The sequence below is a fragment of the Eschrichtius robustus genome, chromosome 11, assembly GCF_028021215.1.
Source record: "Eschrichtius robustus isolate mEscRob2 chromosome 11, mEscRob2.pri, whole genome shotgun sequence".
NCBI lineage: Eukaryota > Metazoa > Chordata > Mammalia > Artiodactyla > Eschrichtiidae > Eschrichtius > Eschrichtius robustus.
In genome coordinates, this window is record NC_090834.1 from 106,040,913 (window position 1) to 106,056,230 (window position 15,318).

The window sequence follows — 15,318 nt, forward strand, 5'->3', positions numbered from 1 at the left end:
TGCTGTAGTGGAAAGAGCAAGGCCAGGGAACTGGCAGAACCAGAGTTGAGTCCTGCTTTTGCAACTGATTGGATTACATTCAATCTAGGGAAAGGTGCAACATGAACCATTATTTTAGGCAACCCTAACAAAAAACGCTGCCAAGTTCTGACACAATAATTTCTTATCTCTTGGAATTGTATTTTATAGTTATTAAAAGAGGTCTTTAGACTTACTGATATCTTGAGGTAGATTTTTATCATATATCATTCTTCATATATCTAAAAATAGAAAATGTAAGCAAAATAAATTGGTTAAGGTTGTCAAAGCCCTTGACCAAAGACCACCAGAAACACACTCATAGTCAAAAAAAGTCAGGTTTATTTAACTTGAAGCAGTAAGGAGAGTGCATCCTGGGGACACCCTTGTGTGTATCTCCTTAAATCTGGGCTTTTGTTCCACGGTTCTGCGGAGGGATTAGGGAAGTGGGGACCAGTTCTGGATTAAATGCTGTCAAGAGGAAGAGGCAATTCAGACTGGGTATCTTTATAATGCTTACCTAGGAGGCAGGAGGATTCACGGAGGGCTAGAGTTGTATCTTTGGTAAAGAAGCACCAATCGGGAATTCCCTGGTGGCCTAGTGGTTAGGATTCCGGGGGGACCCAGGTTCAATCCCTGGTCAGGGAACATCCCACAAGCTGCGTGGCGTGGCTAAAAAAAAAAAAAAAGGACCCAGTCACTCAGAGAAAGGCGAAGTCATTTTTGTGGTCACAAAGTGGCCCCATCTGAGCATCTAAGCATGTCTCATTCTAAGCACTGATAAATAACAAAATTCAACTGAATAAATCTGAAGATTTAACTGGCTTTATTTAATGATTCAGCATCCTATCCAGTAAACAGAAAAGTGCTCCACGGAATTGTACAAAATGGAAGGGTTTTACAGAAGGAAGGACGGGTGGCTAGGGAAGTTATTAACAAAAGGAAAGAACTGTTTCAGGCCAGGTCATATTCTTTTTTGGGGGAAGGGGACGGAAGGGGTCTTTATGCAGATTACCTCACTAGTGCTGATCAGGAAATTTCAGATTATCTGTTTATAGGTCACATTCCTGGGAGAGATTAAAACTGCAATTAAGTCTTGGTTTGCTGTCATGGGGGCAAATGACTCTGTTCTGGGGCCTGTTGTTTCTTCTTCTTCTTCCTTTTTAATAGCATGGTTTATGTTCTGCTGGTATCATCACTATCTGAATATCAGAAGGGCCATCTTACACTTTCTTAGCTCCGGACCAGGGATCCAACCCACGCCCCCTGCAGTGGAAGCACGGAGCCCTAACCACTGGACCGCCAGGGAAGTCCCCATCTTACTTTCTTGATAGTCTTAAAACTTCACATTGATGTCCATTAGAGAAAAAAGCACCCCCATTTCAAAGATGCTAAAATGTAGGGGAAAATGTTCATGCTAGATTTGATGAAATAGGATTCATGCTGTATTACCCTGGGCAAGTAATTTAACCCTTTAAGGCTCAACTTCCTGCTCTGTAAAATGGGAACAACACAATCTACTACATAAGACTTGTGAGGTCTAAGAAATAATGTCTACAAAGTGCCTGGTATAATACTGGCTGTATCGCTCAGGGTCCAACCAGGCAAACAGGAACCACTCTAAGAATGTAAAAACAGAGAATTTAATGCAGGGGATTGGTGACACGGGTGACAGGGGTGATGGAAGGGCTGAGAAGCCCAACAGCAGACAATGAGGCAACCCAGAGATTAGCAAAAACCAGAAGCTGCCCACACTCCTTAACTGGAGGGACAAATTAGAGGAGGTGGAATTAGTGGAGCCTGGCCGGGAGGACCACCATCGGAAGTTGGAACCACAGCAGCCTATCCAGTAGGAGGTGGCGCCACAGGGGAGCCTCGCCTGCTGCTGGAGACCTGCCAGAGCCCGAGCAAGAGAGAGAAAGAGAAGAAATAACCTGGCTTTTTCATACCTCCTAACTTCCAGTCTCCTGCCAATGTCTCCCACTGGCCAAACCCAAGCCTGAAAGGCAGCTGTCCTGGAAGCCTGAGAAACTACACCCTGCAAGGCAATACAGAGCAGAGCAGAAGCGCAAGGAAGGGATCTGCAGCAAAAGGGTAGAGAACAACCATTAGATAGAAATAGGTTAAACAGGCTTGGTAATGCCTATATTTGTAAAACCTTTAAAGTACTGGATACACGTGAAAATAACAAAATCATTCACTTAAAACCATACCATAATCCACATAAGCTAGTTCACATCTCCCCTCCCACCCCAACCTACTACATTATTCTGATTACTGCTGTGTCTGGTCTAATACAGTGGCATTTTAAGACGGATTTTCAGTGTCAGGCATGTTCTCCACTGAAATCTCATGAGGGCTTCTACGGCAGAGGGAGATGCCCATTCTATGTCACAGAGGTCAAAGCTCAGCCACAGTAGAATTATGATGCAGCAGCGTCATGGCAACTGGACGCTGATCTTGGAGCTCTCAAGGACTTCTGCAAGACCTGTGGGAAGGGTCACAATCTCTGGACTCACTTTTAAAAAATGGAAATCACAACCCTCGGGATGGTTTACGCGCGCCCACAACACTCCACTTGGCTCTTCATCTTTCCATTCCCTTGTCCAGAAGGCTCCACAATGTTCTTTGAAATAAAGGATAAACTTGTCTAAGAAAACAGATAACGTACCCAAGATCACAGAGCTAGCAAATCGGAAGGAATTCATTCTCTACTCTTCCCACGCCAAGGCGCTTTCCGCTCCCCCACCGGTTCTTTTCGCGCCCCGGACATCCTCTGGCGGTGGAAAGCTTGTTCAGGGAAAGGCAAGAGAGACCCCGCTCAAAATCCTGGGGCACTTGGTAGCGCTCTTCGTGCAGCCAACGTGCCCGACTGGCGGCTCAATAGAGGGCGACCCGCCAGGCTCGGCCGGCCGGCTCAGGACGCTTCCGGCTCGGGGGAGCTCAGGGTCCTCTCCCGCAGGCCCGCGACCCCCACCTCCGCGCCAGGGGGCAGCCGGAAGCCAGCTGCCCTGCCCACCCCCTGCGGGTCGCGGGGTTTCTAACGGAGCCGCGTGCCAGGGGCGGGGCCACGTGCGATTGGCCGCTCGAAGTCGGGGGCGGGCCCGCAGCGGGCCGGTCCGGCGGGCGCCGACAATGAGCCTCCATAAAAGGGAGCGGCGGGGGGCTAGAGCCCCGGATTGAGCCCTCCCCGCCCGGGGTCCCGACGCTCTAGGTCTCGGGGAGGCCCAGACGCGACCGTCGCAGGCCGGGCCGGCGAGCGGCGGGCGGCGGGGAGGGGGCTGCACGGGGCGGGAGGCGGGAGGCGGCCGCCAGCTTGCGCGCAGGCCTGCGCGCCAGTCCTCCGGCGTCCGGTCACCGAGAGCCCCCCCCGGCCGCGCCATGGCCGTGAAGGCCGAGGGCGCCGCGCTCGACTGCTTCGAGGTGACGCTCAAATGCGAGGAAGGGGAGGACGACGAGGAGGCCATGGTGGTGGCCGTAATCCCGCGGCCCGAGCCGATGCTCAGAGGTGAGAATGGGAGGGGAATCCCACTTCCGCGTCATGGTCCGGGACTCGGGCTTCCCCCCCCCCCATCAGTCGGGGGTCTGGGTACCCCCTCCCGCACCTCCAGTCTGGGATCCAAGCGCCCCCACTCCACTCCGGCCTGGTGCCCGGGCGCCCCCTTCCCCCTTCTGTCTGAGGCCTTGGCGCCCTCTTGCTCCACCCCCAGCGGGGTTTGGAATCTCAGGCCTCCCCGAATTCCCCCTCCCCCGCCCCCGCCCAGGGTCTGGAGCCTTCGATCCACGCCCCGCGAGCTCCGGATCTTCCGGTGCCCGAGCGCCCCCTCGCCCGGGCCCAGCACGACGGCTTCGAGGTGACGCTGGCGGGTCCCGCCCCCCCCCCGCGGAGGCAGAGGCAGAGGCTGGCCCAGGGGCCAGGCCGTGTTCTAGGCCGAGGGCCGAGGGGCGGCAGGGCCGAGGGGCTGCAGGGCCTCCACGCCGGAGCTAGGGGCCCCGCACCTTGGTGTCCGGAGCGATTCGGTGGGTGGAGGCAGGCGCCGCTGCAGCCCGCCAAAAGGTGGATTGTAAGGGCGCTCCGTGCAGAAAGCTTTCCTACGCCCCCCTCACCATCCCCGGACCTTGCACTTGCATAAGCCACAGGTGTCAGATTCTAGCGCTGCAAGGGTGAAAGGGGTTGCATACGACACCTAGTTTGGGAAAAGGAGTGCTTGCTACGCGCGCCCTCAGCCACTCTAGAAGGGGATTGGCCTGGGGAGGGGGTTTGAGGAGCGGTCTGGAAGCACTCGCTTTCCCCTCCTCCCTCACCGATTTCTCCAGTCCTCAGGATCTTGCAAACCCTAAGAAAACAAAGAGCCACCTTAGTGGAAGACACAGTATTCATGAAAATGCAAAATCTTTTCGTTCCTAGATACCCCGTCCCTCAGGAGGACAGTACCCAAAAGGTTGAGAGCAAGGCCATTCATTTAGCCTCAGCAGGACATGATGATGTTTCCCTGCACTGCCTCTCCTTTTTGGAATCAAGAGTGCTATAAAATGAGGGAAATAAAGGCCACTACCCTTCTCAGAGCTTTCAATCCAAAAAAGAGGTTCTTTCTGTACTTCTGCTAATATTTCTCGAGTGCTCAGTGCCAGGCTGTCTCAGTTAACCCTCTCAACAACCCTGCGAGAGTATCCTCCTTCCCCAGAGAAGTGAATTCATTCAACAAGTATTTGGGGGCACCTCTTATATGTCAAGCACTGTTTTAGGCTGGGCATGCTAATCGCTATAAACAAAGTCGAAACTCTGCTGTTCTGAAACGTATATGTAGACACTAATGACCAAAGATAGATGAAGATAAATGTATAGCATGTCAGGTGGTTCAGAGAACAGGAAATCAAAGTAAGGAGAAAAGAGTGAGGGTGTTTCATCTGGAATATCAAGTGGTCGGGAAAACCTTCTCTAATAAGGTGAATTTCGAACACAAACCAAAGGAAGCGAGGGAGAGAACCCTGTAGATAATTGGAGGTTAAGAATTTTTGGCAGAGAGACTAGCAAGTACAAAGGTCCTGAAGCAGAAGCTTCTTGAAAGATTTGGGGTGGGAAAGAAAAACAGACGAATTCAAGGGTTTTGGCCTGAGCGACTGGAAGGATGGACTTCCCATTTGCCGAGATGGAAAGACTGGAGTGCAGGCCTGCGGGAGATGGGGAGTTAAGGTTTGAACATGGCAAGTTTGAGAAGTTTATGACACATTCAAGCACAGATGTCAGATGGTAAGTAAGACATGTGAATCTAAATTTCCTGGGAGAGTCTGGTTAGAGGTATAGACGTGGGAGTTGTCAGCAGGCAGGCACTGGGATGAGACCACCAGAGGAAGGAGGTACATAAAGATGGGGTCCCAGGACCATTGTGGAATGCTCCAGTGATTCCAGTGTGGAGACTGAGTCACTCCTCATCAAACACTGCTGAATGCCACTACATGCCAGGCACTGTGCCGAGTGCTGGAGATACAGTTGTGAAGGATCAAAAATCCATGCTGTCTTGGACCTACAGTGTAGTCAGGAGACAAAGGGAACGAGTAGGAAATGAAGCAGTGAGGGGAACAGGGAGCTCAGGTGGGGCAGATGGCAGCTTTCTAAGGGACGGCAGACAAGCCTTGGGTGAGAAGACAGTTCTGTTCCGGAGAAGAGACTGGCACGGGTGCCCGAAAAAGAGCCCCAGTGAAGTAAGAGAAGAACCAATAGAAGGTGGTGCCCTGGAGTCCAAGTGACGAAAATCAAGATGGAAGAAGCCATCTGTCAAAGGACAAAGTTGAAGAGCTGACCGCTGGGTTTAGCATTGGTGACCTTGACGAGAGCTGTTTTGGAGGAGTGGTGGGAAAGAAAGCCCAACTGCAACCAAGAGATTCCTGCCCACGGTCACATGGGAGAGGGGTACAACCCAGCCTTGGAGCTAGACCTTCTGAGACCAAGCCAGTTCTCAGACCCGTTTCAAATGCCACCTCTGCCAGGCAGTCCCCAGGTGTTAGGGTCTCCCATATTTGTCTTTCGCTCCATCTCCACAGGTGGGAGGGAGGTGCAGCCACGAGGGATCAGAAGCGCTGAGCTGCCAGGCTAACGTGGGTCTGAGCCTGCATCCTTTGCTGAGCTGAGAAGGGTTCCCATCCTGTCGGAGCTTATGGTCCACGTGCACAGGGAACAGGTGCCGTGTCGACCAGTAGGGACGAGCGAGGTCACCGCTGCAAAGGCTTTGGGAGGGGAGGCTATTTCCGACAGGATGGGAGGCCTCTTGAAGGGGCCTCAACAAGTGGAGGAACAGGCGTGGATGCCATTCACTGACCCGAGGAGGCTCATTGAGCGTCTCCTCTCCTACGTGCCAGGCCCTGCGGGGCCAGTAAGATGACAACATTTACCATTCTTGTCTTCAAGGAAGTGCTTCGCCGTGGCCTGGTAGTCGCATATGGATATAATCACCTGCCAGGGGTTGGAGGTCAGGAAGGCTTCACAGGGCTGAGGATTTGAGCAGGGCCACGAAGGAAGTAGAGGAGTTTGCCAGACTGATGGGCTGCCAAGGCCGAAGACATGCAGGAACGCAGTCTGTTGGACTGAAATACCTGTTGGACCTGTGGTCCGAGGCTAGATTGAGGTCGCAGGATGCCGAGGCATGTAGGCTGTGTTTATCGTGGCTAGTGCCTTGTGGACTCCAGGGGAGGGGAGAAAGAGACTCTGGGTGGGAAAGTTCCTCCCCTACGTACGCCACCGGGTTTGGGGAGTCCTGTTCTCTATATCGTTGGTTGTGGGCACCTTCACTGACAGTCCCCGCCCCCTCCTCTCCCTCCGTAGTGGCCCAGCGGGCGAAGTCCCCACCGCCAAGGCCCAGCCTGCTGGAGGCAGGTGGCGACGGCTGTGAGGAGCCCAGGCAGCAGGTGTCTTGGGAGCAGGAGTTCCTGGTGGGGAACAGCCCGGGAGGCAGCGGGCGGGCGCTGTGCATGGTGTGTGGGGCCGAGATCCGGGCCCCCTCGGCGGACACGGCGCGCGCCCACATCCTGGAGCAGCACCCTCACACCCTGGACCTGAGCCCTTCTGAGAAGAGCAACATCCTGGAGGCCTGGAGTGAGGGGGTGGCCCTTTTGCAAGACTTCAGGGCCGAGCAGCCATCCCCGCCCCATTCAGGTAGCGGGGCTGGGGGAGGGGTGGAGGGGGAAGGCAAAGTCAGGACTCCCTCGTTGCTCACCGGCGTCTGCCCCCTGCAGACTCAGGCCAGGAGGTCGAAGTGGACCCAGACTCCGACCCGGACCCTGCCGAAATGCCAGCAGAGATTGTCGTTCTCCTCGACTCCGAGGACAACCCCTCCCTCCCTAGAAGGAGCCGGCCCAGGGGACTCCGCCCTCTGGAGCTTCCTGGTCAGTCATCCCAGAGCCTTGGAGGCTGGCTTGGGGGGGAGGGGAAGCGTGGGCCCTGCCATCTGGGTGGAGAGAGGCTGCTGGGCAGGCACCTTCAGCAGCCCTGTGGTTACGGCAATCAGGCCTCTTAGAAAGGTCTTGTCTCTTGCAGCGGCCCCTGTCCCAGAGCCGGTAAGCAAGAAGCCACGTGGTCAGAGATGGAAGGAGCCCCCTGGGGAGGAGCCGGTCAGAAAGAAAAGAGGCAGACCCATGACCAAAACCCTGGACCTGGACCCGGACCCGGACCCAGGTGAAGGCGAGGAAGGTGTGGGCTCCAGGAGGAAAGCTAGGACCCTGGGGGGGCTGAGGGGATGCGTGGCAGAGGGCACCTGCGCCTCAGCTGAGGCCGTGGGCTCAGCCCCTGGGAGTCTGACCTCGCAGTTCCATCCTGTCCTCCCTGCCAGATCCCCCCTCACCCGACTCACCCACCGAGACTTTTGCGGCTCCCGCCGAGGTCCGACACTTCACCGACGGCAGCTTCCCCGCTGGCTTCGTCCTCCAGCTCTTCTCCCACACCCAGCTCAGGGCCTCAGACAGCAAGGACTCGCCCAAAGAGGGGAGAGTGGCAGAAAGAGGCCTTCTCCAGCCGGAAAGCCCCTCCCCAGGTGAGCTCCTGAGCGGGGATGACAAGTGGGGGGTCAGGAAGGCCACATCCCGGGGCTCTGGCCTCCACGAGGCTGCTCGGCAGCAGAGCCCAGGGTAGAGGTGGCTGGTGCTCCAGTCCCCTGGGAGCGGGGCCGAGGGCAGGTGGATTTAAATACGGCGGCCAGCCAGAGAGCTGAGTTTTTCTGCGAGCTCCTTGGGAGCGTCCTGGCTGGTTGCTAGGTTGGGTTAGGCCAGTGCTCCCCAAAGCCCGACACCCATCACCACAGTTAAGGTTGATTCCAGCTGGAGCCTGAGGTGCCCTCCTTGGCCCCGGTGGACCAGGGGCCTAACTGGGACCGATAGCAGAATAGACGGGGCGAACACTCAGCAGACACCTCAGCTCAGTTTACGTCTAATAATAGCAGTAAGCGCTTGTGTTTTTATCATGTTCTCCGATTTTAAGAAACTTTCATATGCAGCTCATCTGGCCCTTATAAAAGTATCTTTTCCAGATGGACCGACTGAGTCTCAGAGAGACGGTTCCTCCTCTACGGTCCTTGTATTCATTTCCTGAGACTGCTGTAACAAACTACCACAAACTTCGTGGCTTACAACAACACAGATATACTACTTTTTAGTCCCGGAGGTCAGAGGACTGGAACGGGTCTCACTGGGCTACAGTCAGGGTGTCAGCAGGGTTGAGTTCCTTTCTGGCTCCTAAAGGAGGAAGTCTTGCCTCTTCCAGCTTCTAGCAGCTGCCTGTGTTCCTTGGCTTGTGCCCTCCTTCCATCTTCAAAGCAGGCCGTGGCCAGTGCAGTCTTCCTCAGGATGCCATTTTTGGGTCTGACTCTTCTGCCTTCTCCTTCCCCTTTAAAGACCCTTGTGATTACACTGAGCCCACCCAGATCATCCAGATCTCTATTTTATTTTAAAGTTGGCTGATTAACAATGTCAGTTCCATCTGTAGTCTTAATTCTTCCTTGCCCTGTAAGATACTGTATTCACAGGTCCTGGGGATTAGGACTTTAAATGTTCGGGGGACCGGTATACTGCTACCACAGTCACGTAACCTAGCAGTAGCAGAATTGAGATGAGACTGGCCTGTGTTCCAGCAGGGCAGGGCTGAGCCTGGTTCCTCTCTCTCTCTTCGTCTCGCCAGGCCAGGCCCTGCTTGCAGCATCTCAGGCGCAAAAAATGGTTTTTCTTTTTTTTTTTTTTTTTTTTTTTTTTTGGCTGCGTTGGATCTTCGTTGCTGCGCACGGGCTTTCTCTAGTTGTGGCGAGCGGGGGCTACTCTTCATTGCGGTGCGCAGGCTTCTCATTGCGGTGGCTTCTCTTGTTGCGGAGCACAGGCTCTAGGTGCACGGGCTTCAGTAGTTGTGGCTCGCGGGCTCTAGAGCGCAGCCTCAGTAGTTGTGGCGCACGGGCTTAGTTGCTCCGCGGCGTGTGGGATCTTCCCGGACCAGGGCTCGAACCCGCGTCCCCTGCATTGGCAGGCAGACTCTTAACCACTGTGCCACCAGGGAAGCCCCAGAAATTGGTTCTTGAAGGAGTGAATGTGTGACACAGAGAGTGCCTCGTCCCGCCTGCCTGAAATGGGCGTTTGGAGTTGGAGCCCTGAGAAAGATGGCACACGGGGTGCTGGAGGCTCCCCAGAGCAGGGCTCTCAAAAAGGAGGTGTACTTTTTGCCTAAAGAAAAAGGCAAACCTGTCACTTCAGCCCACATCACTCAGTGGTGACCACTGTCAAAAATTTGGCTTGCATCCTTCAGATCTTTTACAAAGCTCTGTGTGCACGTCTCTGCACGTGTGCTTTCATCTATTTATCTTTTACCACTTTTTCTAGTCTGGAGGCAGGCCTCACCCCTGTGAGGTTTTAACTGTCTCAGGTTTCAGCTTGAGTCACCTTCCAGTCCTGCTTCCCCAGGACCGTGCTCTGCCTGGACTTGACCGTTTCCCAGGCCCCCTCGTATTGTCAGTGGACCCCTGCTCTAAATGGCTGATCTCTTCCACTGACTGATGAGTCTTCTGGTTTCATTCTTGAAAGTGGGGCCTTTATTTTGACCCCTGGGGTACCCTGTGCCCAAACCCCACCTGTGTGGAGTGACCAATAGGTGAGAAGGGCATCCTTGAGATCTCAGGTTTATTTGGGGTGAATGGGCAAAGCCTGAGATTTGGGGTTCAGCAAGCTGATTGAATGATGTGAGAGGGATGGAGGGGGCTGAGAGGTGTTCTCGGCAGAGGCAGGGACCTATGGAGGTTGGAGACGGTCCAGAAACTGCAGGAGGTGCTAAGTGACACAGCAGCAAGTGTTCCTGCAGCCCAGCTGTGGGAAATGACAGGAGTGCCACAGCCTTTATCGCCACGAAACTCACAGTCTGCCTAAGGGTACAAGTCAGCAAATAGAGAATAGTGTGGTGCCCACGATGGTTCTGTGCAGAGCACAGGCTCCAGACCAGTGGTTTCAGGTTGATTTGGGGTTTTAAGTACCCAAAGCTCAGATTTCTCAGGAACCTGTGAGGCTTCAACCAGAATGTCTCTACTTTGAGTTGTTTTATTTATTGAAGCTCTTCAGAGATCTTATTTGAGTAAAGATCCTACCACTTTAAAAGAGATTAAAAATCAAGGATATAAAAGTTGGGGGGCGGGGAGTCACTGTGGTCGGGTCAGCTGACCTGATGGATGTGAGTGTGACGCAGTCAGGGACGACTTGCTGGGCTTCCAGGGGCCTCCCAGGATGAAGGCGGGGAAGGCCTCCCGGCCAGGAGAGGAGGTGAGCCCTGAGGGCCCACTCGCAGACAGTGGAAAAAAGCCTCCTGCTGGGTGTGTGTGTGTGTGTGTGCGCGCAAGAGAGAGAGAGAGCACCTAGAACAGGGCCTGGTGTGTGTGTGTGTCAGCACCTAGAACAGGGCCTGGGGGGGGGTGTGTGTGTGTGTGTCAGCACCTAGAACAGGGCCTGGGGTGTGTGTGTGCGTGTGTGTGTGTGTGTGTGTGTCAGCACCTAGAACAGGGCCTGGGGGGTGTGTGTGTGTGTGTCAGCACCTAGAACAGGGCCTGGCACCAAGAAAGCCCTCAGGAAAGATTTTTTGACAGATGAGTGGATGGCGGCTGCCTTCACTTGTCATTCTGGTGGTGACATTTCCAGAGTCTCTGCTCAGAGACAAGCCTTAGTGAGAAATGAGAGAAGTGGGCCCCAGCCACCCCCTGGAGAAGGTGTACACATTTACACACACATGCACAAGTGTAGAGGAAGGGGAGGGGGATGAAGCTGGGGAAGCAGAGGGGTTGGGCCAGGAGGGAAGTAGGGGTGGTTCTGGGGTTGGGGTGCTGAGGGGACTCAGCTTGTCCCAGGGACAGAGAAGTCCTCTTGGCTTGCTCTCTGATGGCCCGGGGCTCTGCTCATGCACTGCTTCTGAAAGAAGATCTCTCTACCACACCTCAGGCCTCGCTCTCCTGAAACTCCCCTCCCCACCACCCACCCCTTTGCCCTCCCTGCTATCAGGAAGAATTGGCACTTAATTCCAATGTACTGAGTTCTTTTAATATATTATTTCCTGAAATCCACAGGACCACCTTATAAAGGATTATTATGTCCACTTTACAGAAGAGGAAACTGAGCCTTGGGCAGGTGTGTTTCGCCCATGCGGCACCCCGCCTGCAGTGAGGGCCAGGAATCAGTTCTCTGTCAGACCAGGAGCTGTTCTTTCCTCTGGGTCTTCCCCATCAGCCTACGCAAAGCTGTTGTTTCTCCCTTCTTGACCCCTCATCCCATCGTAGCCACTGTCCCATTTATCCCCAAGCCTTTTCAGCAAAGCTGGAGAGCTCTTCTGTACTGTATCCAGTCTGTCTTTAGAAGCCACTTGAGTCAAACTCATGCTCACCACCCCACACTAAAATGGCTTTTTTGGCAACATTGCCATTGACTTCCATAAAGTTAGATCTGGTGGTCAGTTCTCAGTCCTTATCTTTCCTGACCTGGCAAAAACAAGGAACCCCTCCCTCCTTCCCTCCTTCCTGGAGACCCTTTTTGCCCTTGGCCTCTCAGGCAGCAGCGTGCCTGGGTTGCACCTGCCTCTCTTGCTTGTTCTTTCCTAGCTCCCCAAATGGGGATCCTATGGTGGTTTTTCTTCCCGTTTCTAGAACATATGCTCCTTTAGGTCAGGATGTTTGCCTGTTTCATTTACTGTGATATCCCCAGTGCCCAGCACCGAATAGGTGCTGCTTCTGTATTTGGTGAATGAATGAATGACCCAGCCGTGCGTCAGGATCTGCACTCACGCCCTGGGTGATCCCGTCCAGGCTCACAGCTTGAAGTACGGTTCTCGTGCTCACGGTCCCACCTTTCTCCTCCACCCCAGACCTCTCCCTCTGGTTCCAGCCTCTCTCTTACCCATATGACGTGTCTGATTGGTTGCCTAAAAGATCCCCCAAACTCGGAGTTCCTGACGGCGTTTCTGAATGGAACCCCCAATCTCCTCCCCTCACCTCCAGCCACTCTATTCCCCCCCAGTCTTCCCTTCCCGAGGAAGCTGGCAGCCCCGTTCTTCAGTTCGCTTGGACCAAACCCTCAGAGTCATCTTCTGTCTCTCTCAGACCCCACATCCGTCCATCAGCAAATCCTGTTAGCCCCACCTCCAAGATGCTCAGAATTGACCTCCCTGTCACTACCCACTACTGCTGCTACTTTCATCCAAGCTTCCTTAACAACCTTTGAACTTGTCTCCTGGCTTCTGATATTTGCCCTCTGTGGTCGGTCTCATACAGCAGCCAGAGCCCCTGTTGAAAACCCAAGTGGGATCCTGGCACTGCTCTGCTCAGAGCCCTCCAGCGCCGTCGCTGTCGCACTTCAGATAAAAGTCAGAGTCCTCGTGGAGACCGGTGGTCCTCAAACCAGGATCTTCACCTCTTCTGCCCACCAGGGCATCTGCATTTGCTCTTCCTCCCGCCAGGAATGCTGTTCCCCAGCTAGACACGCCGCTGACTCCTCGCTTCCTGTACGTTTTGCTCACGCGTCAGCTCTGTGAGGCCCTCCCTGCTACCCCGTCCCCTTCCCTGGTGTACTTTTTTACTTTGCTTCTGTCTGTATATATCGCATTGCATTCTTGCTTTGCTCATCCTGTTTATTGGCTCTCACCACTGGAATGTCAATTCCAGGAAGGCCACTTGGCCTGCACCATGTCCTGGGGAACCCCCAGCAACTGGACTAGTGTTGGGCACAGTATAGTTGCCCAGTAAGTTATTGCTGAATTAAGGAGCCAGTGAGTAGGCTCCCCCTGCCCTCAAGGAGCTTAGAGTTTGTCAGGGAGACAAACCAGCTCGTGTGACTACAAAGCAGAATTTGTTCAGTCGCACGACCCAGTGGCAGCCATTGAGTCATTTTAAATCCCGGCAAACAGTACAGCAAAATTGTACCTGTTTTCTCTGCCAGATTTTAAATCACTGGGTCTCTAGAAACAGTGCAGAAGAAAACCACAAATAATATAGACACCGCAACAGTTACAGTCACCATTTTCTGGCTTTGTTTTTTGACGTAACTTTTGCGCATGCCCATGCCGAACCGGACATTTTGGTACCTGAACGGTGGCCGTCAGCAGTTCACGTCCCCCTGTCTTAAGGCCTGGTTCTGCCCCTTGTGAGTAGCTTCTCCACGCTGCTAAGGTGGACGTCTGACCCCTGCGTGGTAGGTATTGACTCGGGAGGTGAAGAGCCTGGTTGAGGTTCCAAAGCAGAGCTGGATGTTAACCCGGGACTCTCCGTCCAGTGCTCTCTCCTCCGCCCTGCATATTCACCTGGGAGCTCCTTTGTGGGCACAGTCATGTCTTTTTCTGCTTTGGGGTGCTCCCCACCCCACCACCTCTGCCCACACAAGGCAGAACCCATCAGGCTAGGGTGCCCGGTAAGTTCTAGATGAAACGGAGTCAGCTGAAGGTAGTTGAGGGGAGCGGAGTACAGCACTAAGCATCCGTGTGCCAGAATCCATGAGGGAGGAAGGCTGCAGAGGGCCTGCGCTGATGCCTGAGGAGGCGTGATGCCCTTGGGGTTGGTGCTGGTCCTTGGATGAACTAGGAGCACAGCCTCCCACTGTCCCCGTGCTTCTCCTCAGACCACAGGGTCTGGGCTATGGAATTGAAGGCCAGGAAATGGGGGTGTGGTTTACAGAGACCCTCGGGGGACATCCTCAAGGTGGATTGTCAGGAGGGCCCTGACTCTCTCTTTGCTCCCATCCTTGCCCAGCTCCCCCTCCGGGGCTTCGCGGGACGCTGGATCTCCAGGTTATCCGCGTGCGGCTGGAGGAGCCCCCGGCAGTCAGCCTCCTGCAAGACTGGTCCAAGCATCCCCAGGGCACCAAGGGTGTGGGAGCAGGTGACAGCCCAGGCTGGCCCGCGGTTCTGTCGGAATCCAGCACCCCTGTCGGGGGGCAGCCAGAGGCAGGGAGTGGCCTGTAGGTTCTTGCTTTTCGGGGGGGTGGGAGAGGAGGCATTGTCCCCCTTCGGCTTATCACTCAGAGCTGCCCAGCTCGGCCACCTGATGGAGAGTAAAACCAGGTGCCAAGGCAGGATGGAGGAGAGGAAGGTGGGCAGCATCCGCTATGGCTCGAGGACGCTGGAAAATGCCTCCCCGAGGTGAGGCGTGAGGCCAGGCCCTGAGGGGGATGGGGGTGCCAAGGGCTGTCGTGCGGTAGGGCATTGGGCCTATGGAGAACACCCACCCGATCCTTTTGCTGACCCAGACCTCTCTGTCCCCCTGACCTCCTCCCACCCTCTCAGCCCCCCACCATTCTCCCTTGGCACAGTGCCTTACGCAAGAGGTGGTCGTGACGGTGTTGAACTGAGTCCCACTACCTCGGGGGACGCCTCTCCTCCCCCACCTGTTTAGGCTCCTAAATCAGGAGGCCTCCATTACCTCTTCCTGCTCCATCCCTGCAGGTGGCTGAAGCAGCCTACCTGGGGGCTCGGTCACTCACACTCTCCTCTTCACCCCTTTTCCTGTTGTATATATCTCCTTTGTTGACAATAAATTATTTTTTTTTATTAAGAGAGTTCCGTCTGGGCCATCATTGGGGGAAGGGGTTTGCTAGCAGGATATCTGGCCTCCTGGAGTGACCTTGAGGAGGGCTAAGAGGTGGTCCTGGGTGTGAGCCAGAAAGCTGCTGCCCCAGAGGCTGGAACAGGGTCAGGGCAGGCTTTGTTGGGCCAGCAGACCGAGGCTGAGTCAGTCAGCAGGGCACCTCGCCCCCTCCCCTTACCCGTGCCCTCCAAATGGGGTCAGAAACACCTTTAACATGTCGTACCTTCTG

At 54.6% G+C, this 15,318-nt stretch overlaps 1 protein-coding gene and 1 long non-coding RNA gene across 4 annotated transcripts; one reads left to right on the plus strand and one right to left on the minus strand.

Annotated features, from left to right (window-relative positions):
* Positions 1-343: 343 nt before the first annotated feature.
* Positions 344-3,033, minus strand: LOC137771840 (uncharacterized). The gene is made up of 4 exons (XR_011075414.1): positions 2,690-3,033; positions 1,968-2,099; positions 539-690; positions 344-445 (listed from the first exon to the last, which is right to left on the minus strand). It is a non-coding gene; the product is annotated as an uncharacterized lncRNA (long non-coding RNA).
* Positions 3,034-3,140: 107 nt separating this feature from the next.
* Positions 3,141-15,050, plus strand: SPINDOC (spindlin interactor and repressor of chromatin binding). 3 transcript variants are annotated; one of them, XM_068555526.1, is made up of 6 exons: positions 3,141-3,526; positions 6,839-7,168; positions 7,249-7,398; positions 7,550-7,702; positions 7,842-8,042; positions 14,256-15,050. In XM_068555526.1, exons 1-6 carry the CDS (start codon positions 3,400-3,402, stop codon positions 14,465-14,467), a joined length of 1,173 nt encoding a protein of 390 aa, XP_068411627.1. In that variant the 5' UTR covers positions 3,141-3,399; the 3' UTR covers positions 14,468-15,050. The 3 variants fall into 3 exon arrangements, with proteins under 3 accessions (XP_068411627.1, XP_068411629.1, XP_068411628.1); XM_068555528.1 differs by having other exon boundaries at positions 14,294-15,050; XM_068555527.1 differs by having other exon boundaries at positions 7,550-7,687.
* Positions 15,051-15,318: the final 268 nt, after the last annotated feature.

Excerpts from the sequence above, each read along its gene's own strand:
- SPINDOC (XM_068555526.1), top strand. The coding sequence starts at position 3,400 with ATGGCCGTGAAGGCCGAGGGCGCCGCGCTCGACTGCTTCGAGGTGACG. Across the intron at positions 7,703-7,841 it reads CCCAGGTGAAGGCGAGGAAG|ATCCCCCCTCACCCGACTCA; the intron begins GTGTGGGCTCCA and ends CCTCCCTGCCAG. Across the intron at positions 8,043-14,255 it reads GCCGGAAAGCCCCTCCCCAG|CTCCCCCTCCGGGGCTTCGC; the intron begins GTGAGCTCCTGA and ends ATCCTTGCCCAG.